Source organism: Oncorhynchus gorbuscha, linkage group LG05, assembly GCF_021184085.1.
Source record: "Oncorhynchus gorbuscha isolate QuinsamMale2020 ecotype Even-year linkage group LG05, OgorEven_v1.0, whole genome shotgun sequence".
NCBI classification, from domain to species: Eukaryota; Metazoa; Chordata; class Actinopteri; order Salmoniformes; family Salmonidae; genus Oncorhynchus; species Oncorhynchus gorbuscha.
In genome coordinates, this window is record NC_060177.1 from 13,645,656 (window position 1) to 13,662,170 (window position 16,515).

Here is a 16,515-nt window from a genome sequence, read left to right on the forward strand (position 1 = left end):
ACCTCTGCATCATCTCCCACCTCTCACCTTCTCAAGGCTCCTGGCCTCTCTTTTCTTCTCTAACTTTGAACATCTCTCTCTTTTTTCACTCACCTCTTGTCCTTTCCCTGCTCTTTTAATGTTCCTTCCCAGTAGGCACACCACATCATTTCAATGTGGACAAGACGTTGATGAATGAGATCGCAACCCAGTCAAAAAGACAGCCAAAAGTGTGTTGAATTACCAATGTGTTATCAGTGACCACGTTTAAAGGTGCACAGTATTTCGGACGGTAGCTCATATCCCGCTTCAGGTCTTATTCGGTATAAGCTGTTTACATGCACCTTTCATATGTTGTCAGTATTATGGATCCCCATTACCTGCTGCCAAGGCAGAAACTACTCTTCCTGGGGTCCAGCAAAAATGACTTCCGTAATGTAGATGATATATCCCACTCATGAGTATCCCTGTATCCATGAAGAAAAGGAATACTTCTAATTGAAGTTCATTTGGGTTAAATGAAATAGTAACTGAACTATGGACATTGCCTGTAGGCCTATAACCTCTCACATGTAGTGTAATATCATATTAACTCTTGCAGAATTATGCATTTCTTGCAGTGAAATTATACAACAAATGTTAATTTTGTCTGGGGAACAGTAGTTAAGAAATATTATTTCTTTCTTTCAGCATCTCTTGAGAAAATGCAAATGTTTGTGTAATGTGTTATCTTTCACACTGTTATGCAAGCAGACAGTATTTCAACCACAAAAAATATGCACCCAAGACGAACTAAAGTCTTCTCTGAAACGTATTTCGTCGTTTTCTCAGCTTTTAATTTCCTTAAAACAGGTCAAACTGATGACAATTGGACAGACAACTTTACCGGTGTTACCGAGATTACTAATGCATTCATTTTATCCATGGAATACGCTCTTCTGGTGAGCACTACTTTATTTAGTCTTCTGTGGCAACAAGTTATTTGGGGATTTTTTTATTAAACATTTATTTAACTAGGCAGAAGATGTAACTAGGCAGAAGATGTAACTAGGCAGAAGATGTAACTAGGCAGAACATGTAACTAGGCAGAAGATGTAACTAGGCAGAACATGTAACTAGGCAGAACATGTAACTAGGCAGAAGTTATGACAGAAGAGAAGCTGCATGTATCAATCTATAGTAGACAAACAAATGGTAAATGCTAAAAATTATAATTTGGACTCCCAAATTTTGGAAGTTATGAGCAGAAACACAATTTAAATTGTAGTAAATTATTTATAGTAGGCTAAAGTATTATGGAATAATTTTTGTGGATCGAACTGAGCAGGTAACCTACTTTTTGAAGTGATTAGTTTGACAATCAGATGAAAACATCATCACACAACACTCCTGATATGTGAAACTGAGCCTGACAGCACAGACCACAGAAACAACAGTAAACGGGATAGGATGCTTACATGTCACAGTATCCAGTCTTAGATCAGCCTGTCCCAGGCATCTTATCCAGGTTTCTTATTTTAAAAAATCGAATTTTTTGTCTGTCATAGTTGAAGTGTACCTATGATGAAAATTACAGGCCTCTCTCATCTTTTTAAGTGGGAGAACTTGCACAATTGGTGTCTGACTAAATAATTGTTTTGCCCCAATGTACATGATGCAAGTGATCAATGGCGTTGGAGATTCCGGGCAGATTATTATAGAAATTGTGAAGATCTCCACAGACCTGCGATCTTCAACACGTCTGCTTTATATGATTACACATTTATAGTTACAGTGTCACCATTTGAAGGAGATGTATCTTCTGCTTGGAAAGTTTCCTCTGTGCCACTGAGTCTGGCTTTAATTCCAATTTCATTTGATTTCAAATGTAATCTACAAGTTAATAATGAATATGTTGGGTTCAACGGTTCCATCTCAACCAAAAATCTAAGTCATAGAATAGGACAAAATCAAATCAAATGAAACTTTAAATTCACTTTAAATAAAGTTGTATTTCATTTTGTCCTATTCTATAACTTAGATTTTTGGTTGAGATGGAGATGTTGAATCCAACATATTCATTATTAACATGTAGATTCAATTTGAAATCAAGCTAAACTTGAAACCCTAAGCCTATTTATTGTGTATTTTTAAGTTGAATTGAAACAATAGCTGTTGATGCAAAGACTATATAGGCCTAAATAGTATCATTAATGCTATATGTTAAACCTCTGTTAAACTTAAACCTACCCTTTGGAAATGACTTTAATAGCAACAATGAATCTATTTAGTTTTTAAGTGGAGATCTCTCATTCTAACGATAGCACAATGGTGTCAGTGATAAAGCACGGCTTTGCTTTTTAAAACCCTGGTTGGGAGATCAAAGAGATAGCTGTAGATAGATACATTCTCCAGTAAGAGGTGCTGCCCAGTGTGGTGTGGCTGGCTTCCAGGTTAAGCGGGCATTGTGTCCAGAAGCAGTGCGGATTGGTTGTGTTGTGTTTCGGAGGATGCATGGCTCTGTGTCATACGGGAGTTGCAGAGACAAGACTGTAACTACCAATTGAATACCACGAAATTGGGGAGAAAAGGGGTAAAAGTAAAAAAGACCATATTAAACTGACATTGTTAAGTTCATCTGCTGCTTGTTCTGATGGTAGAGTTATAACACATCACATTCTGCTCAAATAATACATTGAATCAGGAGAAACAAGTGGTTGAATTCTCAAATTTCCTCAAGTTCTTTATTATTATTATTTTTGACATAATACTAGCTGGTATTCCACTGCTGTGCTCGTTTTTTTCAGTAGTCTCTGCTGTCCAAGGTCTTGTGGATACATGCTGCAGAGTTTTGTTTGATATTTGTGTTACCTCACACATACACATTTATGATTGGCATTAGACAGGAGTAGCAGGATTCCACCCTCTGTAACCCTATGTAACCTACAGTATGTAACCATCTCTCTCTCTCTCTCTGCTCTCTGTTTCTCTCTCTGTTTCTCTCATCCATACCCCTCCCTCCCTCCCTCAGGTGTGGGCTACACTGTGATCATCATAGCGTTGTATGTGGGTTTCTACTACAACGTCATCATAGCCTGGTCCCTGTACTATCTGTTCTCCTCTATGACCAGTGAGCTGCCCTGGCTCCATTGTGGCAACGCCTGGAACAGTCCGAACTGCACAGACCCCAAGCTACTAAACGGATCCTTCCTGGGCAATGGGACGTCTTATGCCAAGTACAAGATGACGCCGGCTGCAGAGTTCTATGAGTGAGTACAGTGGGTTCTGTCCTGTTCTATGAGTGAGTACAGTGGGTTCTGTCCTGTTCCTGTTCTATGAGTAAGTACAGTGGGTTCTGCCTGTTCAATGAGTGAGTACAGTGGGTTCTGTCCTGTTCTATGAGTGAGTACAGTGGGTTCTGTCCTGTTCTATGAGTGAGTACAGTGGATTATGTTCTTGTTCTATGAGTGAATACGGTGGATTATGTCCCTGTTCAATTAATGAATACAGTGGGTTCTGACCCCGTCCTATGAGTGAGTACAGTGGGTCCTGTCCTGTTCTATGAGTGAGTACAGTGGGTTCTGTCCTTTTCTATGAGTGAGTACAGTGGGTTCTGTCCTGTTCCTGTTCTATGAGTAAGTACAGTGGGTTCTGCCTGTTCAATGAGTGAGTACAGTGGGTTCTGTCCTGTTCTATGAGTGAGTACAGTGGGTTCTGTCCTGTTCTATGAGTGAGTACAGTGGATTATGTTCTTGTTCTATGAGTGAATACGGTGGATTATGTCCCTGTTCAATTAATGAATACAGTGGGTTCTGACCCCGTCCTATGAGTGAGTACAGTGGGTCCTGTCCTGTTCTATGAGTGAGTACAGTGGATTATGTGCCTGTTCTATGAGTCAGTACAGTGGGTCCTGCCCTTTTCTATGAGTGAGCACAGTGGGTTCTGTCCTGTCCCTGTTCTATGAATGAGGACAGTGGGTTCTGCCCCTGTTCAATGAGTGAGTACAGTGGGTTCTGTCCTGTTCCTGTTATATGAGTGAGTACAGTGGGTTATGTCCCTGTTCTATGAGTGAGTACAGTGGGTTCTGTCCCTGTTCAATGAGTGAGTCAGGGGATTATGTCCCTGTTCTATGAGTGAGTACAGTGGGTTCTGTCCCTGTTCAATGAGTGAGTCAGGGGATTATGTCCCTGTTCTATGAGTGAGTACAGTGGGTTCTGTCCATTACATTTACATTTACATTTAAGTCATTTAGCAGACACTCTTATCCAGAGCGACTTACAAATTGGTGCATTCACCTTATGACATCCAGTGGAACAGTCACTTTACAATAGTGCATCTAAATCTTAAAGGGGGGGGGGTGAGAGGGATTACTTATCCTATCCTAGGTATTCCTTAAAGAGGTGGGGTTTCAGGTGTCTCCGGAAGGTGGTGATTGACTCCGCTGTCCTGGCGTCGTGAGGGAGTTTGTTCCACCATTGGGGGGCCAGAGCAGCGAACAGTTTTGACTGGGCTGAGCGGGAGCTGTACTTCCTCAGTGGCAGGGAGGCGAGCAGGCCAGAGGAGGATGAACGCAGTGCCCTTGTTTGGGTGTAGGGCCTGATCAGAGCCTGGAGGTACTGAGGTGCCGTTCCCCTCACAGCTCCGTAGGCAAGCACCATGGTCTTGTAGCGGATGCGAGCTTCAACTGGAAGCCAGTGGAGAGAACGGAGGAGCGGGGTGACGTGAGAGAACTTGGGAAGGTTGAACACCAGACGGGCTGCGGCGTTCTGGATGAGTTGAAGGGGTTTAATGGCACAGGCAGGGAGCCCAGCCAACAGCGAGTTGCAGTAATCCAGACGGGAGATGACAAGTGCCTGGATTAGGACCTGCGCCGCTTCCTGTGTGAGGCAGGGTCGTACTCTGCGGATGTTGTAGAGCATGAACCTACAGGAACGGGCCACCGCCTTGATGTTGGTTGAGAACGACAGGGTGTTGTCCAGGATCACGCCAAGGTTCTTAGCGCTCTGGGAGGAGGACACAATGGAGTTGTCAACCGTGATGGCGAGATCATGGAACGGGCAGTCCTTCCCCGGGAGGAAGAGCAGCTCCGTCTTGCCGAGGTTCAGCTTGAGGTGGTGATCCGTCATCCACACTGATATGTCTGCCAGACATGCAGAGATGCGATTCGCCACCTGGTCATCAGAAGGGGGAAAGGAGAAGATTAATTGTGTGTCGTCTGCATAGCAATGATAGGAGAGACCATGTGAGGTTATGACAGAGCCAAGTGACTTGGTGTATAGCGAGAATAGGAGAGGGCCTAGAACAGAGCCCTGGGGACACCAGTGGTGAGAGCGCGTGGTGAGGAGACAGATTCTCGCCACGCCACCTGGTAGGAGCGACCTGTCAGGTAGGACGCAATCCAAGCGTGGGCCGCGCCGGAGATGCCCAACTCGGAGAGGGTGGAGAGGAGGATCTGATGGTTCACAGTATCGAAGGCAGCCGATAGGTCTAGAAGGATGAGAGCAGAGGAGAGAGAGTTAGCTTTAGCAGTGCGGAGCGCCTCCGTGATACAGAGGAGAGCAGTCTCAGTTGAATGACTAGTCTTGAAACCTGACTGATTTGGATCAAGAAGGTCATTCAGAGAGAGATAGCGGGAGAGCTGGCCAAGGACGGCACGTTCAAGAGTTTTGGAGAGAAAAGAAAGAAGGGATACTGGTCTGTAATTGTTGACATCGGAGGGATCGAGTGTAGGTTTTTTCAGAAGGGGTGCAACTCTCGCTCTCTTGAAGACGGAAGGGACGTAGCCAGCGGTCAGGGATGAGTTGATGAGCGAGGTGAGGTAAGGGAGAAGGTCTCCGGAAATGGTCTGGAGAAGAGAGGAGGGGATAGGGTCAAGCGGGCAGATTGTTGGGCGGCCGGCCGTCACAAGACGCGAGATTTCATCTGGAGAGAGAGGGAGAAAGAGGTCAGAGCACAGGGTAGGGCAGTGTGAGCAGAACCAGCGGTGTCGTTTGACTTAGCAAACGAGGATCGGATGTCGTCGACCTTCTTTTCAAAATGGTTGACGAAGTCATCTGCAGAGAGGAAGGAGGGGGAGGGGGAGGAGGATTCAGGAGGGAGGAGAAGGTGGCAAAGAGCTTCCTAGGGTTAGAGGCAGATGCTTGGAATTTAGAGTGGTAGAAAGTGGCTTTAGCAGCAGAGACAGAGGAGGAAAATGTAGAGAGGAGGGAGTGAAAGGATGCCAGGTCCGCAGGGAGGCGAGTTTTCCTCCATTTCCGCTCGGCTGCCCGGAGCCCTGTTCTGTGAGCTCGCAATGAGTCGTCGAGCCACGGAGCGGGAGGGGAGGACCGAGCCGGCCTGGAGGATAGGGGACATAGAGAGTCAAAGGATGCAGAGAGGGAGGAGAGGAGGGTTGAGGAGGCAGAATCAGGAGATAGGTTGGAGAAGGTTTGAGCAGACGGAAGAGATGATAGGATGGAAGAGGAGAGAGTAGCGGGGGAGAGAGAGCGAAGGTTGGGACGGCGCGATACCATCCGAGTAGGGGCAGTGTGGGAGGTGTTGGATGAGAGCGAGAGGGAAAAGGATACAAGGTAGTGGTCGGAGACTTGGAGGGGAGTTGCAATGAGGTTAGTGGAAGAACAGCATCTAGTAAAGATGAGGTCGAGCGTATTGCCTGCCTTGTGAGTAGGGGGAAGGTGAGAGGGTGAGGTCAAAAGAGGAGAGGAGTGGAAAGAAGGAGGCAGAGAGGAATGAGTCAAAGGTAGACGTGGGGAGGTTAAAGTCGCCCAGAACTGTGAGAGGTGAGCCGTCCTCAGGAAAGGAGCTTATCAAGGCATCAAGCTCATTGATGAACTCTCCGAGGGAACCTGGAGGGCGATAAATGATAAGGATGTTAAGCTTGAAAGGGCTGGTAACTGTGACAGCATGGAATTCAAAGGAGGCGATAGACAGATGGGTAAGGGGAGAAAGAGAGAATGACCACTTGGGAGAGATGAGGATCCCGGTGCCACCACCCCGCTGACCAGAAGCTCTCGGGGTGTGCGAGAACACGTGGGCGGACGAAGAGAGAGCAGTAGGAGTAGCAGTGTTGTCTGTGGTGATCCATGTTTCCGTCAGTGCCAAGAAGTCGAGGGACTGGAGGGAGGCATAGGCTGAGATGAACTCTGCCTTGTTGGCCGCAGATCGGCAGTTCGGAGACCTGGAACTCCACGTGGGTCGTGCGCGCTGGGACCACCAGATTAGGGTGGCCGTGGCCACGCGGTGTGGAGCGTTTGTATGGTCTGTGCAGAGAGGAGAGAACAGGGATAGACAGACACATAGTTGACAGGCTACAGAAGAGGCTACGCTAATCCAAAGGAGATTGGAATGACAAGTGGACTACACGTCTCGAATGTTCAGAAAGTTAAGCTTACGTAGCAAGAATCTTATTGACTAAAATGATTAAAATGATACAGTACTGCTGAAGTAGGCTAGCTGGCAGTGGGTGCGTTGTAGACACTACACTAATCAAGTCGTTCCGTTGAGTGTAATAGTTTCGACAGTGCTGCTATTCGGGGGCTAGCTGGCTAGCTAGCAGTGTTGTTTACGTTACGTTGCGCTAAAAGAACGACAATAGCTGGCTAGCTAACCTAGAAAATCGCTCTAGACTACACAATTATCTTTGATACAAAGACGGCTATGTAGCTAGCTATGTAGCTAGCTACGATCAAACAAATCAAACCGTTGTACTGTAATGAAATGAAATGAAAATGTGATACTACCTGTGAATGCGACCGGGTTGTGAGTCTATTCGGTAGACGTTGGCTAGCTGTTGACTAGCTGTCGGCTAGCTGTTGGCTAGCTAGCAGAGTCTCCTACGTTAAGGACGACAAATAGCTGGCTAGCTAACATCGGTAAATTAAGATAATCACTCTAAGACTACACACTCTAAACTACACAATTATCTTGGATACGAAGACAGCAAAGACAGCTATGTAGCTAGGTAACACTACTCTAATCAAGTCGTTCAGTTGAGTGTAATAGTTTCTCCAGTGCAGCTAATCAGTGGACGTTAGCTAGCTGGCTAGTGAAGACTACGTTAGGACGGCGAAATACGATAATTACGCAATTATCTTTGATACAAAGACGGCTATGTAGCTAGCTAAGAAGAAATTGCTAAGATTAGACAAATCAAACCGTTGTGCGATAATGAAATGAGTGAGTACAGGGGATTATGTCCCTGTTCTATGAGTGAGTACAGTGGGTTCTGTCCCTGTTCAATGAGTGAGTCAGGGGATTATGTCCCTGTTCTATGAGTGAGTACAGTGGGTTCTGTCCCTGTTCAATTAGTGAGTCAGGGGATTATGTCCCTGTTCTATGAGTGAGTACAGTGGGTTCTGTCCCTGTTCAATGAGTGAGTCAGGGGATTATGTCCCTGTTCTATGAGTGAGTACAGTGGGTTCTGTCCCTGTTCAATGAGTGAGTCAGGGGATTATGTCCCTGTTCTATGAGTGAGTACAGTGGGTTCTGTCCCTGTTCAATGAGTGAGTCAGGGGATTATGTCCCTGTTCTATGAGTGAGTACAGTGGGTTCTGTCCCTGTTCTATGAGTGAGTACAGTGGGTTCTGTCCCTGTTCAATGAGTGAGTCAGGGGATTATGTTCCCGTTCAATGAGTGAGTACAGTGGATTATGTCCCTGTTCTATGAGTGAGTCAGGGGATTATGTCCCTGTTCTATGAGTGAGTACAGTGGGTTCTGTCCCTGTTCTATGAGTGAGTACAGTGGGTTCTGTCCCTGTTCAATGAGTGAGTCAGGGGATTATGTTCCCGTTCAATGAGTGAGTACAGTGGATTATGTCCCTGTTCTATGAGTGAGTCAGGGGATTATGTCCCTGTTCTATGAGTGAGTACAGTGGATTATGACCCTGTTCTATGAGTGAGTACAGTGGATTATGTTCCTGTTTAATGAGTGAGTACAGTGGATTATGACCCTGTTCTATGAGTGAGTACAGTGGATTATGTTCCTGTTTAATGAGTGAGTACAGTGGATTATGTTCCTGTTCTATGAGTGAGTACAGTGGATTGTGTGCCTGTTCTATGAGTGAGTACAGTGGATTATGTTCCTGTTTAATGAGTGAGTCAGGGGATTATGTTCTGTTCTATGAGTGAGTACAGTGGATTATGTTCCTGTTCTATGAGTGAGTACAGGGGATTATGTTCCTGTTTAATGAGTGAGTACAGTGGGTTCTGTCCTGTTCCTGTTCTATGAGTAGGTACAGTCGGTTCTGTCCCTGTTCAATGAGTGAGTACAGTGGATTATGTCCCTGTTCTATGAGTGAGTACAGTGGGTTATGTCCCTGTTCTATGAGTGAGTACAGTGGGTTATGTCCCTGTTCTATGAGTGAGTACAGTGGGTTATGTCCTGTTCCTGTTCTATGAGTGAGTACAGTGCATTCTGTCCCTGTTCAATGAGTGAGTACAGTGGGTTCTGTCCTGTTCTATGAGTGAGTACAGTGGATTATGTGCCTGTTCTATGAGTGAGTACAGTGGGTTCTGTTCCTGTTCTATGAGTCAGTACAGTGGTTCCTGCCCTTTTCTATGAGTGAGCACAGTGGGTTCTGTCCCTGTTCTATGAGTGAGTACAGTGGGTTCTGTCCTGTCCCTGTTCTATGAATGAGGACAGTGGGTTCTGCCCCTCTTCAATGAGTGAGTACAGTGGGTTCTGTCCTGTTCCTGTTATATGAGTGAGTACAGTGGGTTATGTCCCTGTTCTATGAGTGAGTACAGTGGGTTCTGTCCCTGTTCCTGTTATATGAGTGAGTACAGTGGGTTCTGTCCTGTTCCTGTTATATGAGTGAGTACAGTGGATTACAGTGGATTATGTTCCTGTTCCTGTTTATGTTCCTGTTCTATGAGTGAGTACAGTGGTTATGTACAGTGGGTTCTGTCCTGTTCCTGTTCTATGAGTGAGTACAGTGGATTATGTTCCTGTTCTATGAGTGAGTACAGTGGATTGTGTTCCTGTTCTATGAGTGAGTACAGTGGTTCCTGTTTAATGAGTTCTATGAGTGGATTATGTTCCTGTTCTATGAGTGAGTACAGTGGATTATGTCCCTGTTCTATGAGTGAGTACAGTGGGTTCTGTCCCTGTTCAATGAGTGAGTCAGGGGATTATGTCCCTGTTCTATGAGTGAGTACAGTGGGTTCTGTCCCTGTTCAATGAGTGAGTCAGGGGATTATGTCCCTGTTCTATGAGTGAGTACAGTGGGTTCTGTCCCTGTTCAATGAGTGAGTCAGGGGATTATGTCCCTGTTCTATGAGTGAGTACAGTGGGTTCTGTCCCTGTTCTATGAGTGAGTACAGTGGGTTCTGTCCCTGTTCAATGAGTGAGTCAGGGGGGATTATGTTCCCGTTCAATGAGTGAGTACAGTGGATTATGTCCCTGTTCTATGAGTGAGTCAGGGGATTATGTCCCTGTTCTATGAGTGAGTACAGTGGGTTCTGTCCCTGTTCTATGAGTGAGTACAGTGGGTTCTGTCCCTGTTCAATGAGTGAGTCAGGGGATTATGTTCCCGTTCAATGAGTGAGTACAGTGGATTATGTCCCTGTTCTATGAGTGAGTCAGGGGATTATGTCCCTGTTCTATGAGTGAGTACAGTGGATTATGACCCTGTTCTATGAGTGAGTACAGTGGATTATGTTCCTGTTTAATGAGTGAGTACAGTGGATTATGACCCTGTTCTATGAGTGAGTACAGTGGATTATGTTCCTGTTTAATGAGTGAGTACAGTGGATTATGTTCCTGTTCTATGAGTGAGTACAGTGGATTGTGTGCCTGTTCTATGAGTGAGTACAGTGGATTATGTTCCTGTTTAATGAGTGAGTCAGGGGATTATGTTCTGTTCTATGAGTGAGTACAGTGGATTATGTTCCTGTTCTATGAGTGAGTACAGGGGATTATGTTCCTGTTTAATGAGTGAGTACAGTGGGTTCTGTCCTGTTCCTGTTCTATGAGTAGGTACAGTCGGTTCTGTCCCTGTTCAATGAGTGAGTACAGTGGATTATGTCCCTGTTCTATGAGTGAGTACAGTGGGTTATGTCCCTGTTCTATGAGTGAGTACAGTGGGTTATGTCCCTGTTCTATGAGTGAGTACAGTGGGTTATGTCCTGTTCCTGTTCTATGAGTGAGTACAGTGCATTCTGTCCCTGTTCAATGAGTGAGTACAGTGGGTTCTGTCCTGTTCTATGAGTGAGTACAGTGGATTATGTGCCTGTTCTATGAGTGAGTACAGTGGGTTCTGTTCCTGTTCTATGAGTCAGTACAGTGGTTCCTGCCCTTTTCTATGAGTGAGCACAGTGGGTTCTGTCCCTGTTCTATGAGTGAGTACAGTGGGTTCTGTCCTGTCCCTGTTCTATGAATGAGGACAGTGGGTTCTGCCCCTCTTCAATGAGTGAGTACAGTGGGTTCTGTCCTGTTCCTGTTATATGAGTGAGTACAGTGGGTTATGTCCCTGTTCTATGAGTGAGTACAGTGGGTTCTGTCCCTGTTCCTGTTATATGAGTGAGTACAGTGGGTTCTGTCCTGTTCCTGTTATATGAGTGAGTACAGTGGATTATGTTCCTGTTTAATGAGTGAGTACAGTGGATTATGTTCCTGTTCTATGAGTGAGTACAGTGGATTATGTTCCTGTTCTATGAGTGAGTACAGTGGATTAGGTTCCTGTTTAATGAGTGAGTACAGTGGATTATGTTCCTGTTCTATGAGTGAGTACAGTGGATTATGTTCCTGTTCTATGAGTGAGTACAGTGGATTATGTCCTTGTTCTATGAGTGAGTACAGTGGGTTCTGTCCTGTTCCTGTTATATGAGTGAGTACAGTGGGTTATGTCCCTGTTCTATGAGTGAGTACAGTGGGTTCTGTCCCTGTTCAATGAGTGAGTCAGGGGATTATGTTCCCGTTCAATGAGTGAGTACAGTGGATTATGTCCCTGTTCTATGAGTGAGTCAGGGGATTATGACCCTGTTCTATGAGTGAGTACAGTGGATTGTGTTCCTGTTCTATGAGTGAGTACAGGGGATTATGTTCCTGTTTAATGAGTGAGTACAGTGGGTTATGTCCTGTTCCTGTTCTATGAGTGAGTACATTGGGTTCTGTTCCTGTTCTATGAGTGAGTACAGTGGGTTCTGTCCCTGTTCTATGAGTGAGTACAGGGGATTTATGTTCCTGTTCTATGAGTGAGTACAGTGGGTTCTGTCCCTGTTCTATGAGTGAGTACAGTGGGTTCTGTCCCTGTTCTATGAGTGAGTACAGGGGATTATGTTCCTGTTCTATGAGTGAGTACAGTGGGTTCTGTCCCTGTTCTATGAGTGAGTACAGTGGGTTCTGTCCCTGTTCTATGAGTGAGTACAGGGGATTCTGTTCCTGTTCTATGAGTGAGTACAGTGGGTTCTGTCCCTGTTCTATGAGTGAGTACAGTGGGTTCTGTCCCTGTTCTATGAGTGAGTACAGTGGGTTCTGTCCCTGTTCTATGAGTGAGTACAGTGGGTTCTGTCCCTGTTCTATGAGTGAGTACAGTGGGTTCTGTCCCTGTTCTATGAGTGAGTACAGTGGGTTCTGTCCCTGTTCTATGAGTGAGTACAGTGGGTTCTGTCCCTGTTCTATGAGTGAGTACAGGGGATTTATGTTCCTGTTCTATGAGTGAGTACAGTGGGTTCTGTCCCTGTTCTATGAGTGAGTACAGTGGGTTCTGTCCCTGTTCTATGAGTGAGTACAGTGGGTTCTGTCCCTGTTCTATGAGTGAGTACAGTGGGTTCTGTCCCTGTTCTATGAGTGAGTACAGTGGGTTCTGTCCCTGTTCTATGAGTGAGTACAGTGGGTTCTGTCCCTGTTCTATGAGTGAGTACAGTGGGTTCTGTCCCTGTTCTATGAGTGAGTACAGTGGGTTCTGTCCCTGTTCTATGAGTGAGTACAGTGGGTTCTGTCCCTGTTCTATGAGTGAGTACAGTGGGTTCTGTCCCTGTTCTATGAGTGAGTACAGTGGGTTCTGTCCCTGTTCTATGAGTGAGTACAGGGGATTTATGTTCCTGTTCTATGAGTGAGTACAGTGGGTTCTGTCCCTGTTCTATGAGTGAGTACAGTGGGTTCTGTCCCTGTTCTATGAGTGAGTACAGTGGGTTCTGTCCCTGTTCTATGAGTGAGTACAGTGGGTTCTGTCCCTGTTCTATGAGTGAGTACAGTGGGTTCTGTCCCTGTTCTATGAGTGAGTACAGTGGGTTCTGTCCCTGTTCTATGAGTGAGTACAGTGGGTTCTGTCCCTGTTCTATGAGTGAGTACAGTGGGTTCTGTCCCTCTTCTATGAGTGAGTACAGGGGATTTATGTCCCTGTTCTATGAGTGAGTACAGTGGGTTCTGTCCCTGTTCTATGAGTGAGTACAGTGGGTTCTGTCCCTGTTCTATGAGTGAGTACAGGGGATTATGTTCCTGTTCTATGAGTGAGTACAGTGGGTTCTGTCCCTGTTCTATGAGTGAGTACAGTGGGTTCTGTCCCTGTTCTATGAGTGAGTACAGGGGATTATGTTCCTGTTCTATGAGTGAGTACAGTGGGTTCTGTCCCTGTTCTATGAGTGAGTACAGTGGGTTCTGTCCCTGTTCTATGAGTGAGTACAGTGGGTTCTGTCCCTGTTCTATGAGTGAGTACAGTGGGTTCTGTCCCTGTTCTATGAGTGAGTACAGTGGGTTCTGTCCCTGTTCTATGAGTGAGTACAGTGGGTTCTGTCCCTGTTCTATGAGTGAGTACAGTGGGTTCTGTCCCTGTTCTATGAGTGAGTACAGTGGGTTCTGTCCCTGTTCTATGAGTGAGTACAGTGGGTTTTTTCATTTTTTTATTTTACCTTTATTTAACCAGGTAAGTCAGTTAAGAACAAATTCTTATTTTAAATGACGGCCTGGGAACAGTGGGTTAACTGCCTGTTCAGGGGCAGAACGACAGATTTGTACCTTGTCAGCTCGGGGGTTTGAACTCGCAACCTTCCGGTTACTAGTCACACGCTCTAACCACGAGGCTACCCTGCCGCCCGGCCTGTGCCTCTGATGTGTGTCTTGAGTCTGACCTTCCTCTGAGCTGACCTACAGTGCCAAATATGAACTGCGTAAATTCAAGTATTTTCATGAGAGACTAAATGTGTTAGAAGTAGGCTTAATCTTTTTGATGCTTGGTTATTTAGTCTGGCCACTGTGGAAATGGTACACTTAAGCATTTCATAAACAAGAAATATGTATTATTAATGGCGTGTACAATATGGCAGGTCTTCATAAATCAATATTTAGTTAGTATACATCAGTGAGTGGACAGCAAACTGCACACACTCACTCTCATCACCTGCCATGAAACCCCTGCTTACTCACTCTACATCTTACCAAGACTGACCAGTATGAAGTCTAAAGTCCTGGAGTGGCTTGAGGAATAGATAAGCCTTGGACTTCTGCAGAGTCACAGTCTTACAGTGTGTCTTTATGCTTCTGGGCCCTTGTCTCATTGAAGAGTGACTTTTGCCATTCAGTAGATTCTAATGACGTGGCTCAATCTGCTTACATGCTGAGCAGAACGTGTTCAGCCAACAAAGGCCATTACTAAGCAGTGAATCTAAATTTAAAGTGTTTTTATTGACTATTATTGCATTTCTGCATGGTACCAGTGTATATGACTCTTCATTTTAGGTTAGAAAACTTCTTGGAACTTTCAATAAATTCCCCGGTTTTCCAGAAATCCTGGTTGGAGGATAACAGATTTCCTGCTCATTCCCTCCTGATTCCAGGAACCCGCCTTTCCAGAATTTCGGGAAAACCAGAGAATTTATTGAACGTTTCAGGAATTTTGCAAACCTACTCATACTCAAACAATTCCACTGTGAAGTGGGCCACTGTCATTAAAGCTTTTGTGAAGTATCCCCAAAATGTCTGAAGCCATCCGCCCATATATACCGATTGCTCTACAGAAAGGCATATAAAAAAAGCTTAGATGCTGCATTTGAAGTTGACACGAAAAGCCCCATCCGTTTGCACTTCAAAGAATTCCTTTCCAGAGCTCTGTGGGAAGATTACTTCTGCAGCCCAAAGGAAGTCGTCTGAAATGACTGGGACATACTGCAGCATCCTTATCCTGCAGCTGATGTGCAGTACAGAGTAGAGCGCCAGGGAGGCACAAAGAAAACATTCTAAGCTTGCATTCCAAACTTTACTAGTGCACTATATAAGGAATAGTGAGCCATTTGGGATGCAGCCTAAGAGTGCGTGACAGGCGGCCAATAAGAGCAGATGAAAGACCCTCTACCAGAATGCTGATCTGCATTGATGTCTCGTGTGTTTATGTAATCAACATCTCTGAATATCCTCCAATGTTTTTCTCTCATCAATCTCTCTAAACTTGAATACAGTCAGTTTCCGTTGCATCATATTTTCTTTCTTCTAGCATAAAATCACACTCTCATTCTTTGACCCAGTGATGTAGTGGTAAAAACATTGGTGGGTAAACTCTGATCACCGTCTGTGCTGAATAAAGTTACTCTCCGGATACTTTCAATGCTTTTTTATGCAAAAGGTGGGTAAACCGTTGTCAGGGATAAAGTTAGGTGAACAATATTTACGTGCGTTTAACCTCCACTTAACCACTGCTTCTACCGTACTGTAAAAATGATTCATAGACCTTAAATTCTTGGTAATTATAGGAAGTCAATGGAGTCAAGTTGGTTCCTTTTACAGCATATCTTCCTGCATTTATTTACCAGAAAATGTTGTTCTTTGTGTATTCTACCATCTTCACAGACCTTGAATAATCATTGGTATATTGACAACGGTTCTATCAAAGAGCTTTAGGTCCATACTCCCCTGAGAGCCACTATATCCCAGTATAAATATAGTTGATTCTAGACAGGCTGAATGAAAAACACAGAGATCCAGGCAGTGGGAGCTCTAGAATAGACAGTGATTTTTCTCTGACAACACTTGTAATCTCATTGTATATTTCAGTCAGGTCTTGTGTGGGGGACATAAACCCCCTGCTCCCACAGAGCTCCAAGAACAGGAACAAGATCATCAGAACACTGCATGCTGCCACTGCACAGTCTGGGAGAGATCACAGTGACTGAGTCAACATATTTCTCTCTCTCCTTCTTTCCCTCATTTTCTCCCTCTCCTTTTCTCCCTCTTTCTCTTTTTTTCTACTCTCTTTCTCTCTTACATTCTCTCTTTCTCTACCTCTTTCTCTCATTTTCTCTCTTTCTTTTTCTCTCTCTCTCTCCAACGTCAGTTTGCCTCCTTATGTAATGAGCAGTGATCTCTGAGAGTCTCAAGGAGCTGCAGGTGTTCTTAGTTCTTAGATATGGAGATTTGATCGTCCTGTATCCCCTAGAGATGTACTGGGGCAGAGGATACATTTTCTCAAGAGATTTTAGAGATTTTAGGGCATGTGGTTAACCTGTAACATTCAACACACACACACACACACACACACACACACACACACACACACACACACACACACACACACACACACACACACACACACACACACACACACACACACACACACACACACACACACAC

The 16,515-nt window shown here is 45.0% G+C and overlaps 1 protein-coding gene across 1 annotated transcript in view; it reads left to right on the plus strand.

The window, feature by feature from the left end:
* Nucleotides 1-16,515, plus strand: part of LOC124035548 (sodium-dependent noradrenaline transporter-like) — a 67,548-nt gene that overhangs the window by 3,328 nt on the left and 47,705 nt on the right. Inside the window, exon 4 of the mRNA XM_046349018.1 lies at nucleotides 2,990-3,227. Within this exon, the coding sequence (XP_046204974.1) occupies nucleotides 2,990-3,227 (238 nt within the window). The remainder of the gene's footprint in view (nucleotides 1-2,989; nucleotides 3,228-16,515) is intronic.